General features: G+C 34.6%; 1 protein-coding gene across 2 annotated transcripts in view; it reads right to left on the reverse strand.

The window, feature by feature from the left end:
* The window catches only part of COL11A1 (collagen type XI alpha 1 chain), a 187183-nt gene that overhangs the window by 90134 nt on the left and 84673 nt on the right, over positions 1–12376 (reverse strand). For both annotated transcript variants that reach the window (XM_058659710.1, XM_058659707.1), the window contains exons 31-35: positions 9442–9495; positions 2996–3049; positions 2819–2863; positions 2624–2677; positions 2473–2517 (exon numbers count right to left, since the gene is read on the reverse strand). In XM_058659710.1, the coding sequence (XP_058515693.1) occupies positions 2473–2517; positions 2624–2677; positions 2819–2863; positions 2996–3049; positions 9442–9495 (252 nt within the window). The remainder of the gene's footprint in view (positions 1–2472; positions 2518–2623; positions 2678–2818; positions 2864–2995; positions 3050–9441; positions 9496–12376) is intronic.

A 12376-nucleotide genomic window follows, 5' to 3' on the forward strand; every position in this document is an offset into this window, starting at 1 on the left:
TCTCTGTCTCTCCTCCTCTGTGTATATCTGCCTTTGTAATAAAATAAATAAATCTTAAAAAAAAAAGAATATAGAAAATACCAGTGTTCTCTCAAAACAGAAGCTGAACCATAGGCAAAATTTAATGGAAATTAGACATTTCTAAATTACTAGTAAAAGAAACAAAACGAAACCAAATCCCTTTGCTCTGATCTTCAGAATGTACTTGTCTTGTTGTCACACTTTTTAACATTTAAAAGTAATCATGTTGGTTTCTCATAGAACAAGTGTTCTGGATATATTCCTAGGAGTGCTATTGCTGGATCATACGGTATGTTGAATTTGAGTTGTTTGAATATTCTCCATACTGATTTCCATAGAGGCTGTACCAGCCTGCAGCCCCACCAGCATGTACTCCTATGTTCATAGCAGCACAATCAGTAATTGCAAAAACATGGAAACAACCAAAATGCCCATCAAAAGAGGATTGGATAAGAAAGCTATGGTTCATCTACTCCATGGAATACTACTCAGCTATTAAAAAAAACAAAATGCAGTTCTTTGTGGCCAAATGGGCCAAACTGGAAACCATAATGCTAAGGGAAATGAGCCAATCCCAAAAGGTTAAATACCACATGTTTGCCTTAATTTAAGATGATATGATGTTATGTATAACATGTTATGTTTTGAATGTTATATGTTGTGTATAAACTAAAATTGAAGTATAGGTGAGGTGGTCACAGAAGGTGGCTGGGAACCCGCATTTACTTTTAACATATTGGTTACTCATTACTATGTCAATTAATTCCATAATGATGTAAATTTTTGCTGATGGTATGTTGGAGCTTTCAATTGACTGGGTTAATACTCTGCTGGCTCTGTCTTCAGACCAGAGAGGGTATACCTAAGAAACCGTTGAACTTGACGGGACAATAAGATGCTGGACTCTATGTTTGGTATACGCTTGCAATGGGGAAATCTCAACTGAACTTGAGCTGTGGTTATGCAATAAGGTGGAGGAATCCACCATGGTGGGAGGGTTTGGGGAGGGGTGGGGAGAACCCAAGTATCTATGTAACTGTGTCACATAATACAATGTAATTACTGAAGTTAAATAATAAATAATTAAAAAAAAAAAAAAAAAAAAAAAAAAAAAAAAAAAAAGAATATTCAATTAAAGTTAATATATACCGAAAAAAAAAAAAAAAAAAAAAAAAAAAAAAAAAAAAAAAAAAAGTAATCATGGTGGATCACACAATGGTGCTTCAAATCAAAATATGGCATCATATAAAATATATTCACTTGTAAAGAAATGCAGCTGATCATGAAATTTTGGAGTGCACAAACTAAGGATAGAAGTTTGTACTGTAATGACAGAACTTTTAGTTGTGCTATCATTTGTTACATGGCTCTCCTCCGCTTATTAATCCATCTGTCTTAATTAATTTAACTGTTCTTATTAAAAATTAATTTGGCCATGAAAAGTTTCAGGTCTGTGTGTTACTTATAAACTCAAAATGCAGAGAATTGATGGTGTTAACTGTGACATAGTTCACCAAGAGTGAGACACATATGTTGAAAGCTTAATTTGACTAAATATGAGCCAATGGCTGAAAGTAACTAGCTAGATGTTTGTTCTTGAGTCTTATCTTCTCAAGTTTTATTCATTGTTCCTTTCCCATTGCTCCTTACCCTTTACTCATTGATTCTTACTGTTTTGCATTTTAATTTACATGTCACAAGTTGTTTTCCTTTATTCAAAACAGCTACTATAATTTCAAATAATAATATATGAATACATTATGACTAAATAATGCTGGAGACACAAGATACTAAGATAATGCTATTTTCTTTGAATATAGCACTTCTATATTTATAAGCTTTATAAGAGGGTAGGGTTCAAAAATTTATGATGCAAAATTCTATATTTTGCTAAAATACAAAAAAATGACAAAAAGGGTGCATGCTCATTTACATTTGGCCTTATTTTCTATCAGTTAGAAATCAAGTCACTAAGTAGCTATTCTGTTTTCTGGAAAGGATGTTTTATCATCAATGCGAAGCCTATTTTTTGTGGCTCAGTGGCAACAGGTGGTTTGATTTTCAACTAGTGAGATGTTGCTATGTACATATGTGAGTATCTATGGCCAAATGGACTAACACCATTTAAACTAAGATGAATGGTTAGAGACAAGTGTATTTCAAGTAAATAAGTCAATTCTGTCTTCTGCTAAGCAGTGACATCCTCAGCTAACTAGACACATCAGTTGTCTCATTTCAATGATAGAACTGATTGCACATAAGCAACTAAATTTTTTTGGTGAAAAATGGTTGAATAAATTGAATCAAAATTCTCTAAGATCATTCTAGAATTTGTAGATACATTTCACATTTATTTAAAGTATTTTCAGATACAGGAATCATTTCCCAGAAATGTAAACACTTCCAAAAATCTTAATTTCCATTTTATTTTATGCATCTGTAGATACATACTCTTTCACCCGGAGGGCCAGGAGGACCATCACCACCAGAAGTGCCCTGCAAAAAGTGAAAAGAGGAAAAATCAGCTAAAACGTCCACTCACAGCACCCAGCTTCTGAACGAGGAACTGGTAACCAAGTCAGAGTCGGACTATCAAGCACACCTTTGGTCCTGGTTTCCCGGTGGGACCTCTTGCACCTCTTGAGCCTCGAGGACCCTGCAAATGGGAGAAAATGATGAAACTAATCTAGTGCCAAGCAAATCTCAAGAATATCAATTAAATAGCAATTCAAAAGTCTTGAAAGTAGAAATCCAAATGAAAAAAATTTAAACAGTTATTTTCAAATAAGATACTCACCGTTGGACCACGTTGACCCCGAGGACCTGGTTTTCCAGCTATTCCCTGCCAAAGACAGTCCAACAGTTTCATTATGTGGCAGCTACCAATAAACCATAAATCTGGTGCTGAGAGATGGACAGTCACTCAGGGGCGTTTGTGTTAGATAATGCAGAACCAAATACTTATAAGTCATACCCGTGCACCTTTCTCTCCATTGGCACCTGGGAACCCAGGAAATCCAGTTGAACCCTACAACAATAAATAATAAATGAATGCATTTAGTAAAGCTTGAAACCATAAAACAATTGTTTTGGAGCACATGTGATATAATAAATAATACCCAAATGCAAAATACATTTTAAGCTGTCTTATATACTCCATTCACATATTTAAAATAAACTTACTGTGACATCTGAAGTCCTTGTAACATTGAAGGCATAAATTAATAAAATATATTTTAGTTTTCAATTTTAAATGTGAAAAAATACTGTCATTCTTACATAATAGCAATTAAAGATTATATAAAATGTTTTTTTACTTAAAACTTGATAGAATAACTTAATAAAAATCTTTTTCATGAGCATGAATAAGTTAAAACAGGGATTTTTTTCTTTGTTTTCACTGAATTAGCAATTTATTATTACAATACTTTCTCCTTTCTAGTTGTATACTTATACACTTTTCTACTGGGTTCAAATCATATTGGATACAAACATTTCTCCACCTTCTCTATGTTATGTCCAGATACAGTTACAGGTAACTGCTTGTAAGTTAGACAGCAATACATTAAAATTCTATGTGTGAATTGCAAAGATACAAATTCAAGACTTCAGTTTAGTGTTCAGCTACGCTGGCTACAACAGAGCTTCCCTGAGAATAGATTCGCCTTCTACAAAATTAGAGCACTAATAAACCTCTTGAAAATACTTAGAAATTTGGGAAAGATGGGGATAATAAAGTATGGATATTAAGACACAAAAATTATAGACAAAGATAGAAAATTAAGTCATATATTGTCACGGCACATTTAACTGTTTGGGACCTCTCCTTTTATTTGGAGTTAGAGATGCCTACTGTAACATATTCTCACTTCCCAGTCCTTGAAACTGCTACTAAAGAACTATATTACTGCAACATATGGGAGAAATTGGCAAAGAAAATGGAGGTGGGATTGGAAGGAATCCCTTTACCTACAAAAACGTATCATGGAAAATCAAAAAAATAATTTTTAAATAGACATGAAAGTTGCCCTTCATATAATTTTTTGAAAGTGATAGACCCAGCTGGATATTATTAACTGACATGAACCCTCTAAAGTATAATAGACACATAAAAGCATTATTTCATATTGTTCTCCATTGCACCTATGCAGAGAAAAATATCCACAGAGGGAAAAATTACATAGGTGGAATAAATATAATGCCTGATTTTAAAAAATCCCTCATGTTGTCATGTGAAACTGACCATTATTTAAAAATTCAACTTTTAAATATCTTTGAGAAAAAGAAAAATGGAACAGAGAGTGAAAGAGAGAGAGAGAGAACATGCCCTCAGCTGCTGATAGATTTTTCAAATGTTCCGACATCGCGGTCCAGAGTCAGGGCCAGGGCTTTGGGCAGCAACCAGCACTGCAGCTGGAATCCAAAAATGCTATTGACAGCTTGCACGTGAGTGGCAGGAGCATATTTATTTGGCCCACCACCACTGCATCACAGGTTTAGCAAGGGTAGGAAGCTGCAAGTCATGAGCTTGAGTCAGGAAAAGAAGCAAAGGAGTCCAGTATGGGATGCATGCATTTTAACTGCTAGGCTGTTAAAATTTATGCCTAAGTTTTTATCTGCTCAGACCTCATCCATCGTGACTGACAGGCTAGTTTTCATCATTAAATCAAGCAATGGAGGAGACAGGATTGAAATTCTTGTTGTTCAGGTTGTTCCCTCTAAGGCACTAGAGATAGGACAGAGACTTTTAAACATGCGCTTTTCCTTTTTAGCATGCTTTAATACAATAATGTGTAAAATGCCTTGCTAAGAGAAACAGAAATTCAGATTGTCTATACTTCTTCATGAAGGAAAACAAAGCAGAGCTTCTTTTGACTTAAATACAATCTTTACTTTTTTGAATCAATTTATTTGCATTGAACTGCCCATGAAAATAATGTATCAATAACATATACTTCATGCATATGAAAATAATCTGTAATATTTGTTAAAATACTGATCGTCAATTCACAATGTATGGAAAACAAAGTAGATTCTGGCAATGGGATGCAAGAATCTGCCTTCTTAATATTCTCTCTATGTGCCATGGGCTTTGATGCTTCAAAAACCCTGGAAACTGTACCCCTAGGGAGTATATGGTTAGAATAACAAAATATAGAGTGTTAGCGCTATACTGAAGGGAACTATGAAGCCCTATTCCCAATGTGAAGAAAGTCAGTCATATTTGCATATCTAATAAGCAGGACGGATGCTATTAATTTACATATGCTCCACAGGCACTCATAAAGAAGGTCAGGAAAATTACAACCAGAAGTAAAGCCTGCTAAGCTTCATTTTATGACCTGATTAGTATTATACTCTGATAACATCCTTACAGCTAACTCATGTTAGATCTAAGGAAAAATGCTGCCAGGAGTAATGCTTACATGTACGTGCAATAAATTCTTACAAATTATATTTTGGAAGGGCTTTCAAAACCTCTTCTATTTCTCTACAGGGAACCAGATAAAGTTGTATCGGGCAAAATATTTGACTTGACTGCTCTAGAAACTTGAAAAGTGAAGACAATCCGTAGTGAAAATAATTGGCTTCTATTATATTGCATTGAGGACAAACACTTCTGAATTTCCTAATTAAAATACATAAATATAAGTATTTGGTACAAAAGTTAAGATAGTATTTGGTATGCTAGGTCCATTCCCATTTGGCTTCCTATTATTGTATATGCTGAGAGACAGAATATAATGACTCAGAACTGGATTAAAATCCTACTTCTTTGTTAAGTCTGGCTCAACTCCTGCTATAATAAGCCTTGAAAGAATGACCCAATGAATAAGAGATCTTCATGTTTGTTTCTCTCTATTATTAAACCACTCAAAAACGAAAATGGTTTTAAGATAGAAAATATAAATGACATTTATAAATACTCCAATTAAATAGATTATTCTTATGCACTGATGTTAAATATATCAACTTTCTTGTAAAGATCTTGCTCTGAGAATTGCAGACATACAATATCTAGTCCACCAGTTAAAGAGTGTATATATACATATATATACAAACTATATTTTAAATTAAAAAATATATATATACACACACATAAATACATATATATGGTGCTATTCTTTTTAATTTTTTCTATAATAAAGTGCCATAAAAATACACAATTTCCATAGATAATAATGATTGTATTTAAATGTGAATAAACCAAAAAATAAAAGGCCACAAATCAAAGGTTCATTGATGCAACTGGCTAAGTCAGTAAATGTAAAACTTCATAAGTTGCATTAAATGTTGTTTGACATATAAAAAATATACTTTAACATAGATTTGATTTTTTGATATGTGTATCATTAGGCTTCACTAGGCAGTGATTGTACTACTGAAAAATCATCATAGTTCACATTGCTTCTAAAAGGTTGAATAAATTGTATAATTGCAGTTCTTCAACTGCTTGAAACAGATTACCATGGCTTTTATTACTACTAAGAATCTGCATAAATTATTTAATAACATATTTAATTACTCCAAAGAGATTACCAACAGAATTTCACTTTTATGACTGTGAAGATCTAAATCTATTCCAAATTCACTGGCTTTCTCAGTGAAGTGTGAAGCTCCTTTTGTTCAATGTACCCGTCACTTTTTTGTTGTTTTTGAGCCAAGACCCCTAAAAGCTATTTGATTGACAGCAAAACAAAACAACAGAAGCAGCTGGTGCCCAGGCTTAGCCCATTGATCCTCTACCTGCAGCACCAGCATTCCATGTGAAAGACTGCAAGAAGCTCCAGGCTCCTTGTTTGGAATTAACTCAGCTCTGGTTGTGGCAATGTTTGGGGAAGTGAGCCAGTTGATGGATGAGCTCTCTGTCTCTACTTCCTTCTGTAACATTTGCCTTTCAAGTAAAAACAAATGAATCTTAAAAGATATGAATTACAGAAAAAGGCAATTTAAAAGTCAAAGACCAGAATTTCACACATTTAGATGAAAGAGTAAAGCAAATGTTTTATTCCTTTGTGAAGAAACATTTCTTTTTCACCCTTTTGTGTGGCACTTTATGATTCAAATAATGCTTATCACAAAGAAATAATGTAAAAAACAGAAAAACAGCAAAACTGTAGATAAACCCCTAAAATTATGTTATTCAAATAATACCATGGCAGTTAGTTATGTTTTTAAATGAAAACAAAACACAAGAATAATTGCAGTTCAACACAGTAAGTAAAGCAGATTTATGAATTAAATTAAGGATGACTTAAGCTGTGGGTTTACGTAACAAATGGCTTCTTTAACACAATATTTGTGAAAATGATTGAAATTTAAAAGAAAGATAACTATATTGAAGCACCCTATCAGAGACAACATTGAAAGGTAAAAACTATTAATCAGTGTTCGGAATATAGCCAGAAATACTTAAGTGATATTTCTATAACAACAGTTATATATTAACTTATTTAACCACTTAAAGTAGTGATTGACAGACCAACAATATGCAGGGAAATCTTTCAACACCATAAAAACAGTGAGAAAAAAGTACAATATAGCCTATCAAGATCAAATCTGGTAATTCATAGATAACAGACTCAAAGCGGCACTAAACAACAATAAAACTACTATACCAATGCATGAGGGGGGAATCGGGTGCGATCCTGACAACCTCTTAAGAGGAGGTCATGTGCGTGAAGCAGGGGAGCACTCCAGAGTGGAGCAGGTGGTAAGGAGGAAGCTTGGATCCCAACCATGAAGACTCCCAGACCTTCACCACAAACTATTAATACGAGCAACAAGGACTATATCCCAACTGCCAAGGAGGCCACAGGGAATTGGATGCCCTGGGAGGCCGAGTACTCTGAGGTCACCCACCCCCAACCAGAGCTTCCACAGGGGATGGAAGAAGTCCAAAAACTACCGTGCAGAAACCAACGTCATCGGAAAGACAACCAGAAGCCCTGAGTGGTCTGCAGAAACAGAAGAACAATAAATGTCCTTCGGGACCAGGGAGGAGAGCTTTCTCTGGTCCGAGCCTGGCTCCACCTCTGGACCCCCCCTCCCTCGCAATGACCATCGGGATCGCTTCGAAAACCCCTCACAGCAAACAAACAATCATACAAACTAAAAAAAAAAAAAAAAAAAAAAAAAACCTAAAATAAATAAACAACAGAAAGTAGAACTTGAAATCTGACAGGAAAGAGCTGGCATGGATTGGCTCATGCCTCGCTGGGTGGGTCACAAAGATTAGTTACTCCTCACCATGGTGTTGAGGATTTTCCTGCATACCCCCCCCCAAAAAAAACAAACAAACAAAAAAATGTTCTGCACCTAAAATGTTGACATATATCTTGTTAGAGTTACAAGCCAGTCTGGATTATCCTAAAATCTGCCAAGATCAGCAAAATTTTACTTCAACACAACAACTGGCTAAATACTAAGATGAAATGGAAACGAAACAGCTGAATGGTGCCTTATGGCCATTTTAAGGTATAGAGCAGCCGGTCCTGTATATGAACTAAAATTGAAATGTCAATGAGCTAATCATAGGTTGTGGCTAGGACTTGTTTTCCTTTTTTTTTTTTTCTTTTTAATACACTGGTTACTCAAAACCATGTCAATTCCATAACATTGCAAATTGCTGTTGATGTTATATTGGGACTCTTAATTGACTGTGATGATATTCTGCCAGCTCAAACTTCAGACCAGAAAAGGTCTCCCCAAGAAACTGTTCAACCCATCTGGACAATAAGTAGCTGGACTCTATGCTTGGTATATGTTTGCAATGAAAGAATCTTGATTGAATTTGAACTGTAATACTGCATCAAGGTGGAGGAATCCACCGGGGGGAGGGGAGGGGGAGTGAGGGGGGAATTCCCAGAGCCTATGAAACTGTTACATAATGCAAAATAATTAACAATAAAAAAAAATAATAATCTTGGAGTTTTACAAATATTCAGAGAAAAATAGTCATTATGAATAAACAGGCATTTTTTTAAAATCATCTACTTTAAGCTAAAATACATATCTCACTTCGCAAAAAAGGAAGTGAACGGTATAATGCACTCAGTGGTGATCTCCAAAAGATAAATCATGTCCAAATCTCCAGAATCTAGAAAGTTACTGTACTCGGAAAGAAAACTGAGTTCACTGTTCATGAAATGATCCTGTTCCACTCAAATGGCTCCCCAGACCCTAGAAGAATATCCTTTCTTCTTGCCAGGCCATTTCTCGTAACACACTGCAGAGGTCAATCTCCCATGCTCTCGGCGGCCCCTGAACCACAGATTCTCATGCACCCTGTGGTTTTCTCCCATGGAACTGGGTTTTAAGGACTCATTTCTCTGAGTCTCAATTTTTAAGGTAAACAGAGGAAATTATGTTAAATACTTTTTCAACCCGTGGATAAGCTATCAAAATTAATCGCTTTACCTTTGGACCTTGTCTTCCTGGATATCCTGGTAATCCTGGAACTCCAAGTTTCCCCTAAAGTTGAAAAAAAAATTAGTGATAACATAAATAAATGGCTTAGGTTTTGAGTTTCAATGATGATTTTTAACATTTTTCCTAGATTTTAGAACTAAATGTTACTATATGCAAAAGAAAATTTGCATATCTTAAGCCATACTTTGCTTTGGCTGTACGTCCTCATTTGACTATGAAAATGAAAATGCCTGCATTAGAGACATGTCTAGTTCTATACTGTTGCCTATTTTAACCTCTGTTGCAAAGACCCTCAGCCAAAGAGAATATTTTCATGAATTCTAGTGTATGACTAACGCAAACTCCTAGGCCTTTCAAACATTAAATATTACTGGGCCTGGTACCATGGCCCAAGATGTTAATCTTCCCCTTGCAAGTGCCTGGATCCCATATGGGAGCCAGTTCCACGGGGATTCAGCTCCCTGCATGCGGCCTGGGAAAGCAGAACGGGATGGCTGAAAGTCTTGGGACACTGCCCTTGTGTGGCAGATCTGGAAAAAGTTCCTGGTTTTAGATTGGCTCACTCTAGCCATTGCAACCATTTGGGCGTGAACCAGAGAATGGAATATCTTCCTCTCTGTCCTTCTCTCTGTAAATGTAACTTTCCATTAAGAATGAATAAATCTTTAAAGATATATATTAAATAGGATTGTATAATCAGAAGTAAATTTAGATTTAATCATCCTGATTAGATATTTTTTAGAAATTATTTATTTTCTACTTTTATTGGAAAAGTAGATCTATAGAGAAAAGGAGAGACAGAGAGAAAAAGATCTTACATCCACTAGCTTCACGCTCCAGATGGATGCAATGGACACAGTTGAACTGAACTGAAGTAAAAAACCAGGAGTCCACTGGGGCATCCACTGTGGATGGAGGGTCCCAAGGCTTTAGGCCATCCTCTACTGCTTTACCAGGCCACAAGCAGTGAGGTGGATGGGAAGTGGAGCAGCTGGTACACGAACTGGCATCCATAGGGGAAACCAGTGCTTGCAGGTGGAGAATTAGCTGATCGAGGCATAGTACCAGCCCATGTAAATCTTTTTCACAATGTTATTTCTCACAGTCTGAATATAAAGTGATTATGATTTTCTTAACTTTATTATTGGGCAAGCTAGACTAAAAAAATTCTGAAATAAAATTTGAGAAAATTCTTGATTTTATTCAAACATCCGTGTAACTATATATTGTGTACTGAGAGACATTCAAAGAAATTAAGGGTTTTGGTGAGTGCTAATTCATCCTGGTTGGTACTTGAATATAAAACTATTTTGTTCCAGTGCAGTGAGGTTACTCTTAATCTGAAAGTCCTATAACAACTAAATTATAATGAAGTACAACGATGTGTTCAAATACTACAAGTTTTAAAACATCATTTCAAAAAACAATTAGCCCTTTGAAATTTCCTTTTGAGAAAAGTATTAAAGAAAATAGAATGGAAGATAAATATAATAAATAAGTTCAATAAAATGTATTTTTAGAATTTTATTATGCCATCTTATTAAATAAGTATGGAGACATGCTTCATGAGTAATATTTATTCAATAAGTTTAAAAATTTGCCAGTATAAGTATTGTTATTTCCCATGCATATTCACAAGTAAGAATAGAACCACACACAAATCTAAACACACAAATCTAATGTTAAAAGCTGAAAAGAACTCTAAATAAAAGCACATGTTTTATTGGATGAAGCAAGGCAAGAGAATAAGAACATAGTTTATGAGCCTGTTGTTACAGATTGAACTAAAGAGGCGTCAAAGTCATGATTAACACTGCATAGATAAGCATTCGTCAGATGGAAAATAGCAAACAAGGCTTAAGAAGCATACTTATAATGATGTCCCTTCGGATATCTTACGTTATCATATCCTGTCGTACACCACAGACCTCAAGGTTAATGAAACCCCCTAATTATGAGCATAAAGCAACTTAGTTCCTGGTTAATTAATACATCAGAATATATACTATAATACAACTTAGAATTATTTAAAAGTAAACCCAGACAATAAGTTGGTGTTTGCAATATGATGTTATGCAACTTCAATAAATGAACAAACAAAATTTGAAAGAGTAGTTTAACCTTCTAATGCCTCAGAAAAGTTTAAGGGAATCTTTGTGCCTAATAGCCCAAATAACCTTACACTGATAGCATTTGGTCACTTTAATTGCAAGCTCCGAAACACCTCTTGAGCCTTTATTTCGTGTCTCCTTTTCTTTCTGCCACCTTAACTCCATGAGATTTGTCTTCAATACATCAAACACAATATACTTTTAAAGAATATTGAATATGTACTATAAATGTCATACTGTAAAATTCTAGGGGCAACTATGATCTTAAATGATTGATAATGACATGAGAAAATGTATTTACCTGACTATATAATATATTTTCCTTATGGGATTAGGATGGTAGGGCTCCTGGAAGATTACAGTTCTTTTAAACAGCATGGGATTCTGTTATCTTATAAAATGATAGAATGATCATGTAGACAATGTGGATCATGTACAAAAAAAGAAAATCACTCAAATTGCATAGCTAGAAAATAATTTCTATTTATATTTGGCTACAGTGTGCATAGCGGAATGCTTTCCATGAACATTTTAACTTCTTAAATGTAATTTCATGGCACATTTTAAAAAGCTTATCACTTCACTAAATAGTCTATGAGTACATGATTTTTATGTTACCAATTATTACACTAAATGGAAGTGTAATCATTGCAAATATTTTTGCTATATAGTATATCTATATTTTATATAAATTTTATACAAATTCTATTTTATATGAATTTCATATTATGCATATATAAAACAGTATTCCTCTGGAAATGTTCTAAAATACTGATACCTCTGTTATCTGTTAAAAACATGTTGAAGCTTGG

Source organism: Ochotona princeps, chromosome 2 (assembly GCF_030435755.1).
Source record: "Ochotona princeps isolate mOchPri1 chromosome 2, mOchPri1.hap1, whole genome shotgun sequence".
Classification (NCBI taxonomy): domain Eukaryota; kingdom Metazoa; phylum Chordata; class Mammalia; order Lagomorpha; family Ochotonidae; genus Ochotona; species Ochotona princeps.